Source organism: Carassius auratus, chromosome 9 (assembly GCF_003368295.1).
Source record: "Carassius auratus strain Wakin chromosome 9, ASM336829v1, whole genome shotgun sequence".
Lineage (NCBI taxonomy): Eukaryota > Metazoa > Chordata > Actinopteri > Cypriniformes > Cyprinidae > Carassius > Carassius auratus.
This window is the reverse complement of record NC_039251.1, coordinates 31781151-31798956: the sequence shown is the minus strand read 5'-3', so window position 1 is coordinate 31798956 and position 17806 is coordinate 31781151. Positions and strand designations below refer to the sequence as shown.

General features: G+C 36.6%; 1 protein-coding gene across 8 annotated transcripts in view; it reads right to left on the bottom strand.

Moving 5' to 3' along the window:
- Window positions 1–17806, bottom strand: part of myo1b (myosin IB) — a 67285-nt gene that overhangs the window by 20979 nt on the left and 28500 nt on the right. For all 8 annotated transcript variants that reach the window (XM_026272558.1, XM_026272559.1, XM_026272560.1 and 5 more), the window contains 6 exons: window positions 14866–14960; window positions 13073–13177; window positions 10503–10549; window positions 8056–8119; window positions 3167–3265; window positions 1924–2027 (listed from right to left, as the gene is read on the bottom strand). In XM_026272558.1, the coding sequence (XP_026128343.1) occupies window positions 1924–2027; window positions 3167–3265; window positions 8056–8119; window positions 10503–10549; window positions 13073–13177; window positions 14866–14960 (514 nt within the window). The remainder of the gene's footprint in view (window positions 1–1923; window positions 2028–3166; window positions 3266–8055; window positions 8120–10502; window positions 10550–13072; window positions 13178–14865; window positions 14961–17806) is intronic.

The window sequence follows — 17806 nt, the reverse complement described above, 5'->3', positions numbered from 1 at the left end:
TGAAGCCAAAAATTATGTTTGAAATGTCATGGAATCGCTGATAATAAACGTGCAAGCAGTTCACTGGCAAAGTCAATGGTCTAAAGGCCAGAGATAACAGTGAGTGAGCTGTACAGGGCTGAAATGTGACAGCTAAAAGAGAATGACAAACCAATAACTTTCTTTATCAGAATAAATGGTAACAATTGAATTCTTCCACTATATATATATATATATATATATATATATATATATATATATATATATATATATATAAATAAACACACACACACACACACACTTCTATATATTTTTTTCATGTTGACAAGACAAGCATGTTGTGTCTAAGAATGAACGTTTTGCTGAGTTTTGTATATGAATTAACAGCCTAGCATAAATAGCAACCATCCTCCCTCATGGAAGTGTTTACTGTCTCCTACACACAGAGCCTTATTTCTGGCATGTTTCTAATTAATTAGATTTGACTCCCCAGGCAAGGGGTTAAAAGACGGAGCCAGAGGCCCAGCACATGCTGAGTAAGGGTGTTCTGATGTCAGCACAGAGCTTGGCTTAGGACTATTGTTCATCAGAACTGCACTGTATTGTATTGTACGATACGCTGCTGAATTCTGGTCAGTTTAATGTGGGCTGCATTGTTTGCTTGGACACAGACGTTCTGCACTCATTTCCAGAAGACAAGTAAAGAACAGGGCTTCACAATAAAGATGACCCAAAGGTCTGGGTCCAAACAAAAAAAGGTTTGGGCTAGTTGATGGAAAAGTCACTTGTCTTAACGGGCCAGAAAATAAAATTTAGTATTTAAGCACATTATGCATTGGTTCCTGTGTTTTATCAGTGTAAATGCACTACTTTTCAAATTTGGGGGCGGTGAAGATGCATTAAATTGATCAAAAGTGATTTTAAATAAATTTTGTATTTTACAAAAGCACAACTGTTGTCAAAATTGGTAATAATAGTAATAAATGTTTTTGCGCTGAAATCAGCATATTAGAATTATTTCTGTAGTATGTGGATTGTGGAATAATGATGTTAAAAATTCAGCTCTACATCACATGAATAAATGACATTTTAAATTTTAATAATTTTTCACAATATCACGGTTTTCTGTTTTAATGTATGTTTGATCAAATAAATGCAGCTTTTGTTGAGTATACAAGACATCTTTCAAAAATATTTAAGAATCTTGCCAACCCTTAATGACTTTTTACTCTTTATAGCTATATGCTTTTTTATCATTATCATCATTTAATTTTAAGTAGTTTGGCCTTCAATACATTGCAGATGCTTCTGAACGGCAGTCGCCTTGTTAATTTTACATAATTTACAGCTATTATTGGAAACTATAAACACTTATGAAAGCTAACTTTCAAAACTGTGTGTCATTTTTATTCAATTTGACTGGTTAAAAACAAATAAATAAAAATAGATAGTAAAACATTTTTGCATAAGTCAGAAGCTAAATATGTTTAAAATAATAATAATATTTTTTGTCTCAAGGCCAGTGAGGCAAGAGTCCAAAGGAAGCAAAACTACTGGCTCAACAAGGTCTCCGCACAACAAGTTTTCACAGTGACAATAAGTGTGCATGAGAAAAACAAAAGCACTGATTCTATTTACACAGTCAGCTGTGAGCAGGTGGAATTCCCCCTTTAATCAACTTCCCTGTCTTCAAGTAGAGGCTTGAATGAAGCTGAAATTACATAATGACACAAGGCAAATCGCTTTGTTCCGATCAAACTCCTCCTCAGTGGGTAAAGGGTGATCTTATCCAGTTAAGCCAGGGAGATAAGGTGCCTTGCTAACTTCTCATCATACAGGGATCGGAGCTAATCCCAAGACAGTTAGAACCAATGACACCTGCTTATAATGTGTCAAGAACAAGCTACTGTATGTAGTGTGTGGCAGGCCTGAAAGAAAACTTACTCTAACTGTTCTGAAGCTGGCAGCATCGTCCAGTCCATTGACTGTCGCCGAATCCAGGCTAAGGTAGTTGTATTTGCTGAAGTCTCGGTCCAGCTTCAGTTTTTCTGAAAGAAAAAACAATTTGAGCATTAAAGGCAATCACTTGTCAACCATCTTTGATGCAAGTTCTCCAATTTTTCTATGAGTGGTCACAGTGTCCCATCCTACTCCTGGTGGGCCAACATCTCGCAGAGTTTAGCTCCAACACACTTGCCTAAGCCCCTTTCACACAGCGATTCCGGCAAATACACGGGTAAAGTGTTCCGGCAATTGTTCGCGGGTCGCCAGATTATGCACTTTCACACTGCCAGTGATTACCCGGGATATGTGTGTGCTTTCACACACAACACGTAAAGGTCCTGTAATGACACTTGACATCAGGGCGTGACGTGTAATGTATGAGTCAAAAATGTTAGGCACGTTATACTTTCACTGAAGCAAGCTAACAATCTCGGCATCAGCGCAGAAAGTGAGAAACTAACTGATCTTTGCTTCATTACAGTTTGCACATATTTTTTTTCGCGAACATTGATCTTCCGGTAAAAGAGTCACGAGATAACGCGCTTCATCACTTCGACACGGCATAAGATCTGGCTTTTGTTCACACAGCGCTTGTCCCGGCAATCTTACTAGGTCCCCGACCCGGGTACAATGCCAGAATCAATCCCGGGATGTGTTTGCTTTCACACATAAGGTGACCCGGCAATGTTCCGGCAATTTGCTGGGTACGACGTGCAGTGTGAAAGGGGCTCTAGAAGTTTCTACTGAGTCTGAAGACCTTGATTAACTGGTTCAGGTGTGTTTAAATAGGGTTGGAACTGAACTTTGCAGGACAATGGTCCTCCAGGAGATAACCTGACTTATACTCTTCTTAGTTTCGATGTATCAGCCATTCATTATGACCCAGTCGCTATCAGATTATGTTACATCTATGTGGTATTCTGCTCCACTTACCCCTTTGATGCCTGAAATCCAAGCCTTTTTTGGTGTTCTCTTTTATTAAAAATGTCAAATAATGATTATGCTCTAACTAACACTATGCAAAGAACAAATTAACCATAAATTCTGTTCCCAGAGTCTTTAGCTCAGGTATGTTACAGTGCAATCCAGCAATCTTTTCCACACTATCTTCTGAAAGCCACTGAATGAATTGTGCTTTGGAAATGCACATGTAATCATATCAACTCTGCAAGTGGTCTCTTACGGAGCGTGTCATCTGATGCTCCAGAAAGCAGCTGGTAGAAGATGTGGAAATTCCTCTCGCCCCTGGGCTGCTTTACCACACGGGATTTCTCCAAAAGATCTGCAAAAGGGAAATATGAAAATGTGAAAAGCACAAAACATTTCATGAGCATACTCAGCTTAAATTCAACTCATTTTATCCACAGAGAGAACGTTAAGATAATGTTTCAACTTAAACGACAGGCCTAACATAAGATACAAGACTGTCATGCACATCATTTGTTTTCAACTTCATAAATAAATAAATGTTAATGACGGAATTCCCAGTGAAGAAATCCACACAGATGAAACTGGCTGTAGACAATGCTCTCCTACTCTGAACAGCCATTTCAGAGAAAAACAATGGTGTTTTCCTGTTTATATCAGATTGAATATTTAGGTATCCATGGTCAAGTTTGCATTGTTCATTGTATTCAGATTGAGACAGGAAGTCTCACAGGAGATATTCATCTATGGGGAGAGAAACATGTCACACCACCCACGCTCCATCCAGATGTGTGCTCGTTAGAAAACAGCAACATCAGCACAAAGTCTTGATTAGCTTATCATCAATAACATTTATTAGCTTGATATGAGATATGAAGCATTGTTTATAAAGCAACTCGTGCAGCAGTATCATCTATGAGTTAAAGCACCAATAAAACCTTTTTTGACAGTTTAAACTGGACCACAAAACCAGTCTTTAATCACTCAAACGCAGTCTTTTAATCATTCTTTTATGGCAACAAGATCATGTTGCATGAAGATATTTTGTAAATTTCCTACTGTAAATATATCAAAACTTAATTTTTGATTAGTAATATGCATTGATAAGAATTTTATTTGGAAAACTTTAAAGGTGATTTTCTAATTTTTTTATTTTTTTTTTGCACCCTCAGATTCCAGATTTTCAAATAGTTGCATCTCGGCCAAATATTGTCAGATACTAACAAACCATACATCAATGGAAAGCTTATTTATTCTGCTATTTATACCTGGTGTATAAATCTCAATTTCGAAAAACTGACACATAAGACTTTGTTTTGTGGTCCAGCGTCACATATACACACACCCTAAACTAAAACGTAAATTTTTAAAAGCAAGATGGCAATTAGCAGCTGTCACTTCCTGTTTTATCTGATGCCTGTCACAGCAGTGGCTTATTGGCTGTGGTCCACAATCTCAGTAATAGTTTATAGCCCTATTAAAAGATCCCCTGTTGTGGAATCTACCTCAACAATAATCAAATATCCCTTGTCTCTCTTCTCCCCAATCCTCTTCTTTAACTTCCAGAGATAACTCATGCTGTCTGGTGTAAGAGTAGCGTCTGAGGCAGGATGAGTCTGAGGAATGCAGGAAAACTTCATCCCTGAGGGGACTCCACTCTGACCTTCCACCTTCTGTACACTCGCAGACCTTTGTTACTGCTTTAACACAACTCCAGTAATAGCCAGTAACTCCTGTCCTCCAATCAAAAAGTAGAAGTTCTTCTTCTCTGCATTGATTTGAATTGACTTACTCAAAAACCTAGCAAGCTGCCTTACTGTGAGCTGCTAATTAAATGGCCATTCACACAGGACAAATTCTTGCATATAAACTTAGAGCAAGATAACTGAACAGAATGTGCCATTATAGGGGTATAATGATATTAAAACAAGTATTCTCCATTTGGTCTATTGTTTAGTCCACTGCTTTCAATCCAACCTCACTTTGTGGCAAAACTGTTTTGGCCCCTGTGTTTGATCATATCTGATTTCCAAATTTGCTAAAAACCTGTTGTACATAATCCACTTGTCTTTTGTCATCTTATTGATAGTTTCAGTTTAGGCTGTTCAGTAGGTTTAAAAACAGAGTTCTGGCGAATGAAGTCTGTTTGCTCAAATCATCTTAACAGTTTCAAGTAAAGAAAATGATGCTGTATCAGATAACTCTAAGACTGCTTCTTATTTTGGAGGAAAGCCCCCAGGCTTCACAGCAGTCTGTAGCATCCTGTTATAGCCTGTATGTGGACATGAAACTTGGTTGTTTTGAAGCAAATCACAATAGATTCTATTGTGCAGACTACATGAAACTAACGGTTTAAACTAGACTGATTTTAGACCGCAGAGACCAACTGCACCAGCTGTGCATGAGCAGGCCCATAGCCAGCTATGAGGTGACAGAGGTGTCATGTTCAAAAATAAAATTTGTTCTCTGAATGATGTATTTGCTGTTAAACTCCTCATATTGGATGTCTGCATTTATAATTCAGAATGTTTAGGGTCCGTGGTATGAAAATAATCGCTACGAGATGCTGCCGAAGTGAACGAGTCTTTGGAGTGTTGTGAGAGAGAGCACGGACAGATCCAGCTATAAGCATTTTTTTTTTGGCTTGTCTTTTCCACTTAATTTGACACTTTAGAAAGTTAATAAATGAGGAAGTTGCAGTTTAGGGTCAGCGATATCTTTATTTGAACATTTCTGTTTATTTTATTTATTTATAGGTATTTTAATAGCAATAATGTATATATGTATATAACCTGTCAGAAACATTATAAATGCTGTCAAAACCGGTCGCATTTAACACTAGTGCAGAGATCTGTAGAGCAAGTAGGGTACAGAATAAAATGAAATACGCAAACAGTGGCCATTAAGAAATCTATGCCAAGTCATTCAGTATAGTAATTAAACTTTCACAAAATCAAGCTATAAACATTCACAAGAGCACTAGACAATGTTATCAGCTAAATAATGGTTATAAATAAAAACTATAACAGCAATATGTATGGTTGCATGAATAATAAACAACTGATAAAATTATCCACCCCATAAATAATGTATAAATAATAGGGTATAATATGCAGATTCTATTTACATTAAGTAACAACTGAATTGCACCCCAAATAGCTCCTTTTTCACCTGACTTCAGTACTTTAGACACACATGAAATTGCTGAGGACATTATGTGAATAAATGACATTGTTAGCAGCTTTTTTTAACACAAATTTGGCTTAATTTACCTCTATGTACATCGTTCAGCCTTGTGCATGTCAAACATAAGTCAATTTTTTGCTGTCATCAATTACTGATCGGTCCATTACTTATAAATATATTTATTATTTTACTCTTTATTAGCGTCTAAAGGATTGAAGTCTGTCATCTAAAACAACCGCTTATTGTTGCAATTCAGTCAATCTGCTGTTTTATTCAAACTGTTATCCCGATCGGAGGTTTCTGTAAATATGTGGTTATTATGTAGTTTATTAATTCAAATGAATATTTGTGCCGTTATTTGAGGCAAAATAAGTTAGTATGCTATTGGATCATTAAGATTAAATGCCGTAATACTGAACTACACATAGCTACGTTCTGTTTTAAGAACAAATTAAGTACAGAGCGTTACAACTACTTTGTGTTCCTGAACTTATGAACGGCTGGTGCAAGTCTACCCAGACTTCAGTAAAAACTCTGGTCTGTTAAAAGCTTTTCTAATCATAGTAACATTTTGCTCCCACTTCCTGTGTCTTTCGCTGTATATGTTTGTGGAGTCAAAATAAGAGATAACTGAAAAACAGGTGAAGGTCTTGCTGTCCTCAAGTAAAGTCACTGTGTTCATAAACCCGAGCAGAGGCGTTTCTATATCAGAGCTGAAGGGGTGACTGTCAAGTGAAGTAATTCTGTGCGGATCCAAATATCAGCAAAAAAAAAAAAAAAAAAAAAAAAAATTATGTTGTCAATTAGATGTAGTGACTTCCCTGCATGTGATGGAGTGCTGTAGATAAATCACATCAGCATCATTAAGAGTGGGAGACCGATCGGTTCTCACGTGGACTGTGGCACACTATCTGATCGACTGGTTACTCAAACTGCTGTACTATATAGGTTACAAACTCTCATCAAATCAATGAGCAAATGGACAAACTGTGTCAACTGCTAGAGGAAGTTGCTGTGGGATTAATGATCTCTCAATTATCTCTCCATGCCAAATGGTAGCACCTTCGTTTCCATTTAAAGATTTTAAGGTCACCTGTCATAGTGGCATAAACCACATTTTTGACCAGATAAATGTCTCTACAGTTTAGAAATTGCCTGCTATTTTAGTAACTATTTAACAGGTTAGCTGACACGTAAATAAAATGCACTCTCAATGTTGTCAACATTATCATTATTCAATGTTAAAATATGTAGTGATGTATTAGAGACTCCTAGAGATTCCTAATAATTTTAACTACCCACTGTACATGAACCAAATGCATGCAAAACATTTAGCTAAATGGTGCACTGGCTTCAACAGTCAAGAGCATGTGTGCCAAGCCAACTACACTGCTGGTCTGGCTTTGAATTTATTGAGATAGGCTCAGGGATATAACAGGAACCATTGCTATGGTGCTACAAAATAAGGACACATTCTGGATGGTTTGTGTGTGTATAAATGCAGCAGTTTCCCAAAAACCTCTCCGAGAGCACACAGCTGGGAGCTAAAGTAAAGACACAGCCACTTGAATTAAATTCTTAGAGAGGAAAAAAAGTTAAAATTAAATTGTTCTATCATCTTTTATTCTCCCTTGCATGTTGCCTGTGCACTCACATGACTTTTCTTCAGAAAACCCAAAAGGAGAATTTCTAAAGAAAGTCATATTTTGACTATTTTATAATGGTTGTTTTGTACATTTGGGAGGTTGACAGTCAAAATCACAATGTTACTGTATGGAACAAAAACTGCATGAACATTTTTCTGTCTTTTGCACTTTAGACATAATTAAACCGCATATGGGCTTGGAACGACATGAGAGTGAATAAATAATGACAGATTTGGGGTGGACTATTTCTTTATTTCTACTTGGGAAGTATTACAGGGATACTCCTTGCTTTCCACCTTGTAATTATACTCACAATTACTGATGACTCCACCAAGGGGGTCTCCTTTGAAGTCAAACTCGATATCCATGTACTTCCCCTGTAGAAAGAGAAGAAATTGTTAGCACATCCCATAAAAAGTGCATGGGTAGGTTAGTTGATGACATGTATCTTTTTATTATCGTTTAAAAATGGCCTTCCTGTGAAGTCAAAATAAGATATTACTAAGAAGCTAAGGTCTAAGAAGCAATGGTGACATTGCATCAAGGCCTTTGGTACTAATGGCAGGCTTGCTGCGGAGAACCACGTGGCTCTTTTGTGGTTCTTGGTGGTAGGAAAAGACGCATGACAACGAGGGCAGCCATCACTGCAAATAGGGATGAAATCTGAGCCTTCTGTGAGGCAAATAGGAGAAGAAAAAAAATAAAATCCCTCAATTCTCCAACACACGCTGCCAATCATACATAGATTTGCAATGGAGTAATGGACTTCTGTGGGAGCATAGGCTTTTTTTTTACTGCTGTAATTGTAAGATAAACTTTTTGGGTCTTTCTGTCCCTGCACACTATTTGGGAAAGGAACAGTATGCCCAGTGTCTCTGGAGCCAGTTACATTTTTCCCTCTTTATTTATATCCAACAGCTCTTCAAAAAGGAAACCGCCTCAGAGGCTGCTGAATAAACTCCTAGAACTCCTACAGCACAGGAAGTAACAGCTGAAAATTACTTGTAACTCTGAAAAGTTGTAACAGTATAGCAGTTGAAATGTGCTTTCATTAACATTTTTATTTGTAATAAACACTTCTGAGACCTGTTTTTGTCAGATATCTACTTTTTTTGTGGGATCAGTTACATTTTAATTGCATGTGCATTTTATTTAAACCTCCTTTAAGTTTAAAGTGAATTCATAATCAAGATTTAAATCGGAGTTTAAAGTTATGGTGCAACAGGATTAAGGTAAATCTTAAATATAATTTAAATCCATGGGTAAAAAATGTAAACCTACTTAATTTTTTAATGTTTCAAGTTTGGTGCAACAGAATTATTAGATAAACCTTCATTTAATCTAGATTTAAAATTAATCATTGCAAACCCTTTAGCTATAATTTGAAGAAAAAAAACCCTGCACATTAGGCCTAATGTCTGAAGTGGGTAAAACAGCAACAGGCTTATATTGATCATTTAACATATAATCTGAAGAAGTGTTTCATTCACAAAATGAGTATTTCACACACACACACACACACACACATATATATAAAATATAGGCTACTCCTTTTTTCTGGATTTAGATTTGGTCTGTTGCTCTTAGTAATAAAGGATGATAGCACAGTATTTTTCAATGCCTGTCTTCATGAGTTTGTCTGTATCCATAATGCATGTTTTCTCTCCCTTGTAAAGTGCTTGCAGTTACATACATATTTTTAAATCTGTTTCACTGAGGTTGCAAATAATGGCTCATTGTCTTCATTATTACACCTAGAAGCATGCATTCTTATGCACACATGCAAAGTATGTTGCAGCTGTTATTTCCATGAAATTATGTTGTCTTTGCTATTTTTTTTTACCGCTTGACCTATTTTGGAAAAATCTATCTATCTATCTATCTATCTATCTATCGATATAGATATAGGCTAGGTTTTAAAACAGTCACAGAAATAAATGGTTCCTGGCTAAAGCTTGTTATGTAACACACTGATTGTCTCATGTGGGTGATTGCAAGAGCTAGTAAGAGTGCTCAACAAACTCAATTTTGACCCACGAGTTAGTAAAATTTAGATCTGGTAAGTTTTCCTGAGGATAAACGTCAACAACAACAACATTGACTCAGCACTGTTCAATGTTCCCTGTTATGTAAACTGAACAGCACCTCTGTTGAACCTCTGAAAGCACACGCTGGACAATGCTGTGTGGTCTGACCTCTGTAAGTACACACTCTATAGCTCAGTATCTTTACTTTGTGTGGTCAGGCTGGGACGGACATCTGGAAAAGGGCCAGACTGTCAAAGAGCGGCGGCATTAAACACATAAACACATAAACACATATATTTAACTGTGCTAATCTCTGTGCAAATGGCATTGTGGGAGCCTCTCCTCATGGACAACAGGGAAAAAAAGAACCGACTCAAAGGCATCTGGAGGTGGTTGCCAGAAAGGTTACACAGAGTTCTGTTTGAATCTTGCTATACGCACGAAGAGCAATCACTCTAGAGTTGCTGTGTCAGAATAGGGCCAGATGTGCAGCAGAACACAAAGCAAACCAGAAAGGTTGCAGTATAATTTTTGCAAAATCAAACTCCCAAGAAAAGCATTGCATCACTTTAGGGGTGGGTTGACAAAGTAATAGAATCATTTGCCTGTGTTCACATTACGGATCAAAAGTCCATGTTGATCTGATCTAAAACAAACACACTCTAGAGGGAGGAGCAGCATCAAAACACTCGTAAAGTATTCTGTCAAAAAAAAAAAAAAGAGAGACACTCACAAATCGAGATGAGTTGTCATTCCTCACAGTTTTGGCGTTCCCAAAGGCTGCAATGGAATAACATGAAAGTTAGTCAAGCCAGATTCATTTAGTACTACATTTCTACTTTGACGGATGCAATCTTGTGGAAAAATTATCCCGAGTCCTCTCAGGTGCATTTCATCATATTCACGGAGCATAAGATGGCCTAAAATTATGAATAAAAACAATTCCACATGTCCTTCAATAAAGCGTCCATTTTAAACATGAATGACTATCTTCGTTAACTCTAATAGACACTGAATGGAATGTACGTGTCCAGATTTGGCAGATACATTTATTCTAAGTAGTTTATTGTGTTCAGAATTTGCGTTCAAGCTTTACATTTTATCAGCTGAACCCATGACCTTGGCATCGCCAGAGTCATGCTTTACAGTTTGATACACAAGCTAAACAAATTCATATTTGAATGTGCTTTCAGAACATTTGTTTGTTTTCAAACAAATGCTAAGTTCCAAAAAAAAAATACTCTAGTACATGATACATGTTCTGTAATAATGTTCTGCATGCATGAAATATCCAGATGACTTAATACATTTGCAGTATACAAAACAGCACAATGAACAGAATAATGTATCCAATAATGCAACCTTCCACTTCAGGAAGTAGCTGCTTATAACCACCAGCATATGTCTATTTATTAGTGAAGCACATATCAGTGCCTTATTCTGCATGATCATATCTTAGATTCCTTTGTGTGTGTGTGTGTGTGTGTATGTGTGTGTATATATATATATATATATATATATATATATATATATATATATATATATATATATATATATATATATATATATACACATACACACACACACACACACACACACACACACACACACGGGTACATCTCAAAATTAGAATAGCGTTGAAAAAGTTCATTTGTTTTGTAAATTATTTCAAAAACGGAAACTGTCATGTATTCTAGATTCATTGCATGTAATGTAAAACATTTTAAAGTTTTTTTTGGTTTGTTTTAAAATTTGATGATTAGAGTTTACATGAAAGTCAAAAATCCAGTATCTCAAAATATTAGAATAACCATGCAAGGATTTGCAAAACATAAATGTTCAATTTATTTAAAGTATGTTAATTTATGCACTCATTACTTGGTTGGGGCTACGTTAGCACAAACTCCCCATATCATGACGTTGTTTCTGTTTCAGAAGTGGCTTAGTAGCCCTGTTCCTGAAGACGTCTGAGTGTGGTGACTCTTGATGCACTGACTCCAGCTTCAGTCCAGTCCTTGTGAAGCTCTACCAAGTGTTTGAATCGGCTTTGCTTGACAGTATTCTCAAGTTTTCGGTAATTCCTGTCACTTGTCCACATTTTCCTACTCTATTTCTTCCTTCCAGTTAACTTTGCACATAATATGCTTTGATACAGCACTCTGTGAACAGCCAGCACTTTCAGTAATGACCTTCTGTCAAGTCAGCTTTATTTTATTAATCATCAAAATAAAAATAAGCAAACTTTTGTAATGTTTTACATTTTATGAATCTAGAATATATGAAAGTTAAGAAAATGTTTTACTTTTTGAATTATATTATTCTATTTTTCTGAGATGCACTATATATTATCCTTGTTATAGAAACTCTACAGTACAGTCTATAGTCTTTTTAGGATTTATTAATCGTCACAATATTTTTCAGGGAATTTTCATGATTTTCTTCAGGGAAGATTTCAAAGATCATGTATTGGAAACCTGCGTACAAAAAAATAAATAAATAAAAAAAAAATCCATATTTAATTTAGTTTCACAGCTATTTTTTTTTCAGATTCCATTTCTTCCTCCAGTGAAATTACCATTAATCATACTTACAAATAAAGGTTTTATGATCTTAGAGTGAAGATTATTTTTATTTTTTTATTTTTTTTAAGTCTAAAGAACCTTTTTTTCTATTATAAAATAACCTTTGGTGCAATTTAACGTTTTTTAAAGGTACTTAATGGAACCAAAACGACAAAGAATCTTTATTATTCATTATTACGACATTAAATGTAACACATTTTTTTTTAATTTTCCTTCTTAAAACATGATCTCCCTATATATAAACTACATATATACAGAGAGTCTATGGTAGAGAAACATGCAGCAGGAAATGTGCAGGACCCCCAGAGTGGGGCTCATTACTTCCAGCAGCTAAACTCTCACAGATGTGGGACTTCACTCTGCTCTGAGTCCTGCTGCCAAGAAGCACTGGACATTCCTACTTCATCTCCATCTCATTGCTTATGGGCATTTCCTGTTCATGGCCCCACATAAAAACACAGCTGTCTGATTGCCAACAGGGACCAAGATGCTGTTTTTGCCCTTTAGTTGAAAGTGGGACAAGATTATGGGAACACTCATATGATGTAGGACTCGAATCATCTGCTCCCAAACTTGCCTACAAGAAGGTGAACCTGATACTTTCAAGCACACCCCAATGTCTCAGTTTTAAGGCAAGACAAGGAACCTGGATCTCTTAAAGGTGTGAAACGACATACAGACAAGGTAATTGGTGCAAAAACAGAAGATGTGGAAGACTCACCCTCAAGCACAGGATTGGACTGAAGCAGCTGCTCCTTCACTTTGTTCACCTCCTGGCCCTTCCCACACACTGCTGCCACATATGACATCACAAACTTACTGGCCTCTGAAAAACAGACCACAGAAGAATGAGGTCAGGGGTCATCTTCTAGACGAGACCTCACCCCAAAAATCCCCTTTACATCAACTCTACCCATCCTCCAGAGAGCAAACGCCTTTCCCACCTCACATGAGAACCCAGACTCCCTCATTCTTTCAAAGCCAACTATGAGATCAGCCGTTTAAAGAGCTGATACTATTAATTATGAAGAGATGACAGAACAACTTTAATATAATGGAAAGCCTGTGTGTCAATTTCAAGTTTGGCAAATATAACTTGAAGTGAAAAATAAATAAATAAATGTAATAAATATATTTTCTAAATTTCTTCTTTTAGTTAATTTAGTAAATAATTATGTTAAACTAGTGATTATCATTATTATTTTTCTTAACGTTAAAACTCGGTTCCAGTTTTTACATGGAATGATTTTAATCTACTTGGCACTAACGGCTGTGTAAGATTTATCTTGTTCGACGCTTAATGACTTTCCCATGTCTGGACCTGAGAGCAGTGACTTGTGCACAGAAGTGCAGATATGAAATGTTTTCTGAAGGGAAAGACGCCCACTTATGTTTTTTGAGATTTATGGCTATTTTTGGATTCTGCTCAATTCACAGGACTTAAAAGTATGAAACATTTTGATCAAGCCGAATACATGAAGGGATGGCAGAGCGATAATCAAGCAGATAGAAAATAATGCTATAACCCCTCATTTCACATAGCTTGAACACTGAATAAGTGAGCACAATTTCGTTTATTTCTGAGCAAGGGTTGATTTTCATCATTGCAGAAGAGCATTTTGAAATTAACACAGTGACCTTGACTAACCGTAAATGATTTTCATATCTCTTGCTCTGTAGTCTGCAGTATGTCGATGTGGATTACCACAATCCCCATTCATCTCATTGCCTTGACTGTTGGATGTCCTGGTTTTCAATGGTTGGCACAGAAAGATGCCCATTTTAAACCAAGAGGACTCCAGATTTGTACTGCTAAATGGCTGTGGTTTAACATCAGCATTTGTAAAGTAATAAAACAGCTTCTTCCAAAAGAACATTATAGAGCTGAGCTGACATGAACAAACTCAGAAAGTCACAATATTATACTTGCTTGTTAGATGAACGCTTGCAATTCGAAACGAAAATAAAAAGATTGTGTTTATATTACCTCATTTTTCAATCTGTAGGTCATTCATTGTTTGATCATCTCTACTTGGTCTAAAGCAAATGTTTCTTCTGTAAAGACTGATAGGCAGGCACAACTTAATTACTCTAAACAATTAGCAACTTGCTATTAAAACACAAAGGAAAAGGTCTCAAAAGGGAGAATATGAAACTGCATCCGTATGTAAACTCTGGATGGGAGCCGAATGAAAACACTGAATACAGTAATGACTGGCTCATAAATTTTCAGAAACACCGCACCTGCTCCCCATTTGTAGATTTTGATCTGAGTCCCAACAGCAGATGAACGGTTTGACATGAAGAATCTAAATGCATTTTTGAAAAAGCTCCAACACAGATGGACTGCACACTTCAAAGAGGTATGTTAGTCCGCAAAAACTAATTTAATCAAAATCATTACTTTAGATTGTAGATTAATCCAACTTAAATATATCAAAGTGGAAGCATCACTAATGTTAATTAGTTACTGATTAGCTTGACTCGTGTTGAAATGTTTTTAAGTGGTCTTACCCGTTTTTCCTGCCCCGCTCTCTCCAGTGATGAGAATGCACTGGTCTTTATCTTGATCCCGCAGGGACCGGTAGGCCTCATCTGCCAGAGCATAACTGAGAAGAGAGAGAGAATATGCAGGTTTTAAAGGTTTGACAAAGCAAAACTTTTATTTGCAATTAGGCACCTTGTATAAGCAATTTACTTTCACCATCTGAACTTTATATATAAAAAAACTGATGGTAAATTCAGAGCACTTTGTTATATGCTTTGATAAGAGGATAGGCAATGCATGGTTTAGATTTGGGAATCGTCAATGACGGTCACACCAGTGTATAAGTAAATTCTTGGCAAAACTAGGAGACATACATCATTAAAACATAACTAAATATTGTTCTTTCATTTAAACTTTGAGGTGTATAGCACTACTATTTCACATACACATTAGAATAGACTTTTGAAAAGGCTAGGTTTAACTATGCATGAGTATATAGTTAGTTGCATTTTATTATTTGCATGTACCATTGTTTTCCCCTGCAGTGCTGAAACCTAGATTCCATATTTCAGTCACAACCCTCCAGCACATAGTCAGTTGAATCATTCTGCTTTGCAGCAAATTCATTTTTTATTGATGGAGGCATCAGTTGGGGACAAAAGAAATTCCTCAGTGTTAACAGTCTATACTGGGGACCATTGCATTTATGTTTTTATTCTTTGATTGGAAACGAACAGGATATAGCTTCTGAATGAAAAGAGTCAGTAATTAGAATCATTCTCCAGAAATTCCAGGACAGTAAACAAAAGAAAAGTAGGTCATATGATTCTATAACCCAGTGGGCACTTTAACAATGATGTAATTGTAAATGATTCATTTGAGGAGGAAGAAGAAGAAAAAAGCAGCAGTCTCAGTTCATGTTTGTAGGGCAGATTGTAGGTCAGTAAATGTTGCTATACTGACTGACACTCTTCCAGGGTGAGTGATCAGCTCGAAATAAACTGGACTACACACCGCCTAAAACAGTGCTAATTTCAACCCATTTTATTCCACCTCCCAGTTTCCTCACAGTCTGTACTTTTCTGCAATCATTACTGAGGAATTTTCCAAAACCACCACTAATAATAGGTCTGATTGTGAGGGAAATGTTGCATGTAGTTCCCCTCCTCTAAGACGAATACAATTCTGGACTGATCAGCTTCATGGAGAGCTAGTGGTATACATGTGTACAAAACAAAAGCTCCGGAACAATGATAAGCAGATCCAAGGTTGAATGGAATTTCTTGCTTTGATATGCATGTTCTTAATGACCATGACAGAAGCCATCTCTGATGTGACATGCATACATTTGGATCCTTAAGCTCTAAAATGGGTCAAAGACTGAAATTTACTGAATTGGGTAAATGGCTCAAATGAAAGACCATATTCCGACACTATGGCTCCAAAATCTTGCAAGCTGCCTACACAGAAAAAGCATTTTAAGGCATCGTAGGCTGTTCCAAAAGTGTGTAGATAATTATGTTACATTCTAAAATGCCACCTTTTGCTTAAACCCTAAAGGTGTGGTCACATTGCCAAAAATGGCAAGAAAAGTCCATTGTCCACTGTCCAATACAGCTATGTATGAAGTATCGGTTACTTTAATACAACTTTCAAACATAGTAGCTTTACATTAAAAATGTGTTGCATTGACCAAAGTTGAGATTTTTAAAGTTCATCTTGAGATGACTGCCTTCACCTGTGGAAATTTGGTGTACAAGCTTAAAAGTGACGTCACGTTTATAAAAACATGCATTTAATAAGGTGGAAAAACAGTTAAATAACAGTACAGGTTAAAAACAGTTCTATCAATTATTATACACAAGTTTTTTATGCTTTGAAAACTGCATTGAAAGCCAAATGCAAAATGTTTATGCTAAACTCATGTGAGTTTCCTCTGAGGTTTGTATAAATAGGGATATTTGTATGGCACATAAAGCTGCCTTTGTAGAGTGTTTCAAATCAGTAACATATAAAGTAAAAAGGTTTTTACTCAACTGCAACAGCCAGCTGTATCAGACTCCTATTGCCATGAAGCTGCCACACATTGCTTCGAATTTGCAAAAAAAAATTTGTACAGGACTCTTAATAGCTTCTTTCACTCCAAATAAATATTATACTCTCATTAAAAAAAAAAAAAAAAAAAAAAAAGTAACTTCAGTCAACAGTATTTTTGCAAATTGCTGTCAAAGCAGCTCACTCGATTGGGAAAATTTTTTTATATTATGAAGATAATATACTAACACAAGTATTACTATTAACACTCCAAACTAAATCGTGAACAGTATAGAGTCCATCTGATGGAGGTTTGGGCTCTGGGCGGAGGCCTGCGAGAGACTTGCAAGGAAAAGAGGAGAGTAGGAGAGCCAGAGCGGCTATGCGGCATTACATCAACACAGAAACGTGCAGGGCCTAGATAGCAGATGTTTGAGCTTTGTGAGGTGGCAAAACCAACACAACTTGAACAAAAGAGAGGCATAATACAGTCATCCTAACCCTGACAGAGGGCCATGAAAGGGGTCCCATTGTAGGAAATTTGCCAAAGTGACAAATCTAGACAATTGTTGTAATTCTACAGGGAGTCACAGCATGCATTGCAAAACCTTTTTTTTTTTTTTACACTGGCGAAGGGTCCATGTGAAAATTAATCGTTTAAAATCTGAATATGAATGGAATCTCAGGCGTCTTCAAGCAGAGCAACAAAAAAAAAAGACAAAAGAACTCTCCCAATAACAAAAGGGAGGAGACGCGTGTGTGGTATCCGTCCCGATCCAACTTTGAGCTATAACTGAGCTTTGCTTTGCACTAAAAGGCCAGGGAATCATTAGATGTTCATCTTCATGCCCCGCCTGGAGCCACACCATGTGCAGAGAAAGAAGAAATCAAGAGTAAAGTGAAAACATCTGCTCTGTGCAATCGTCACAAGGT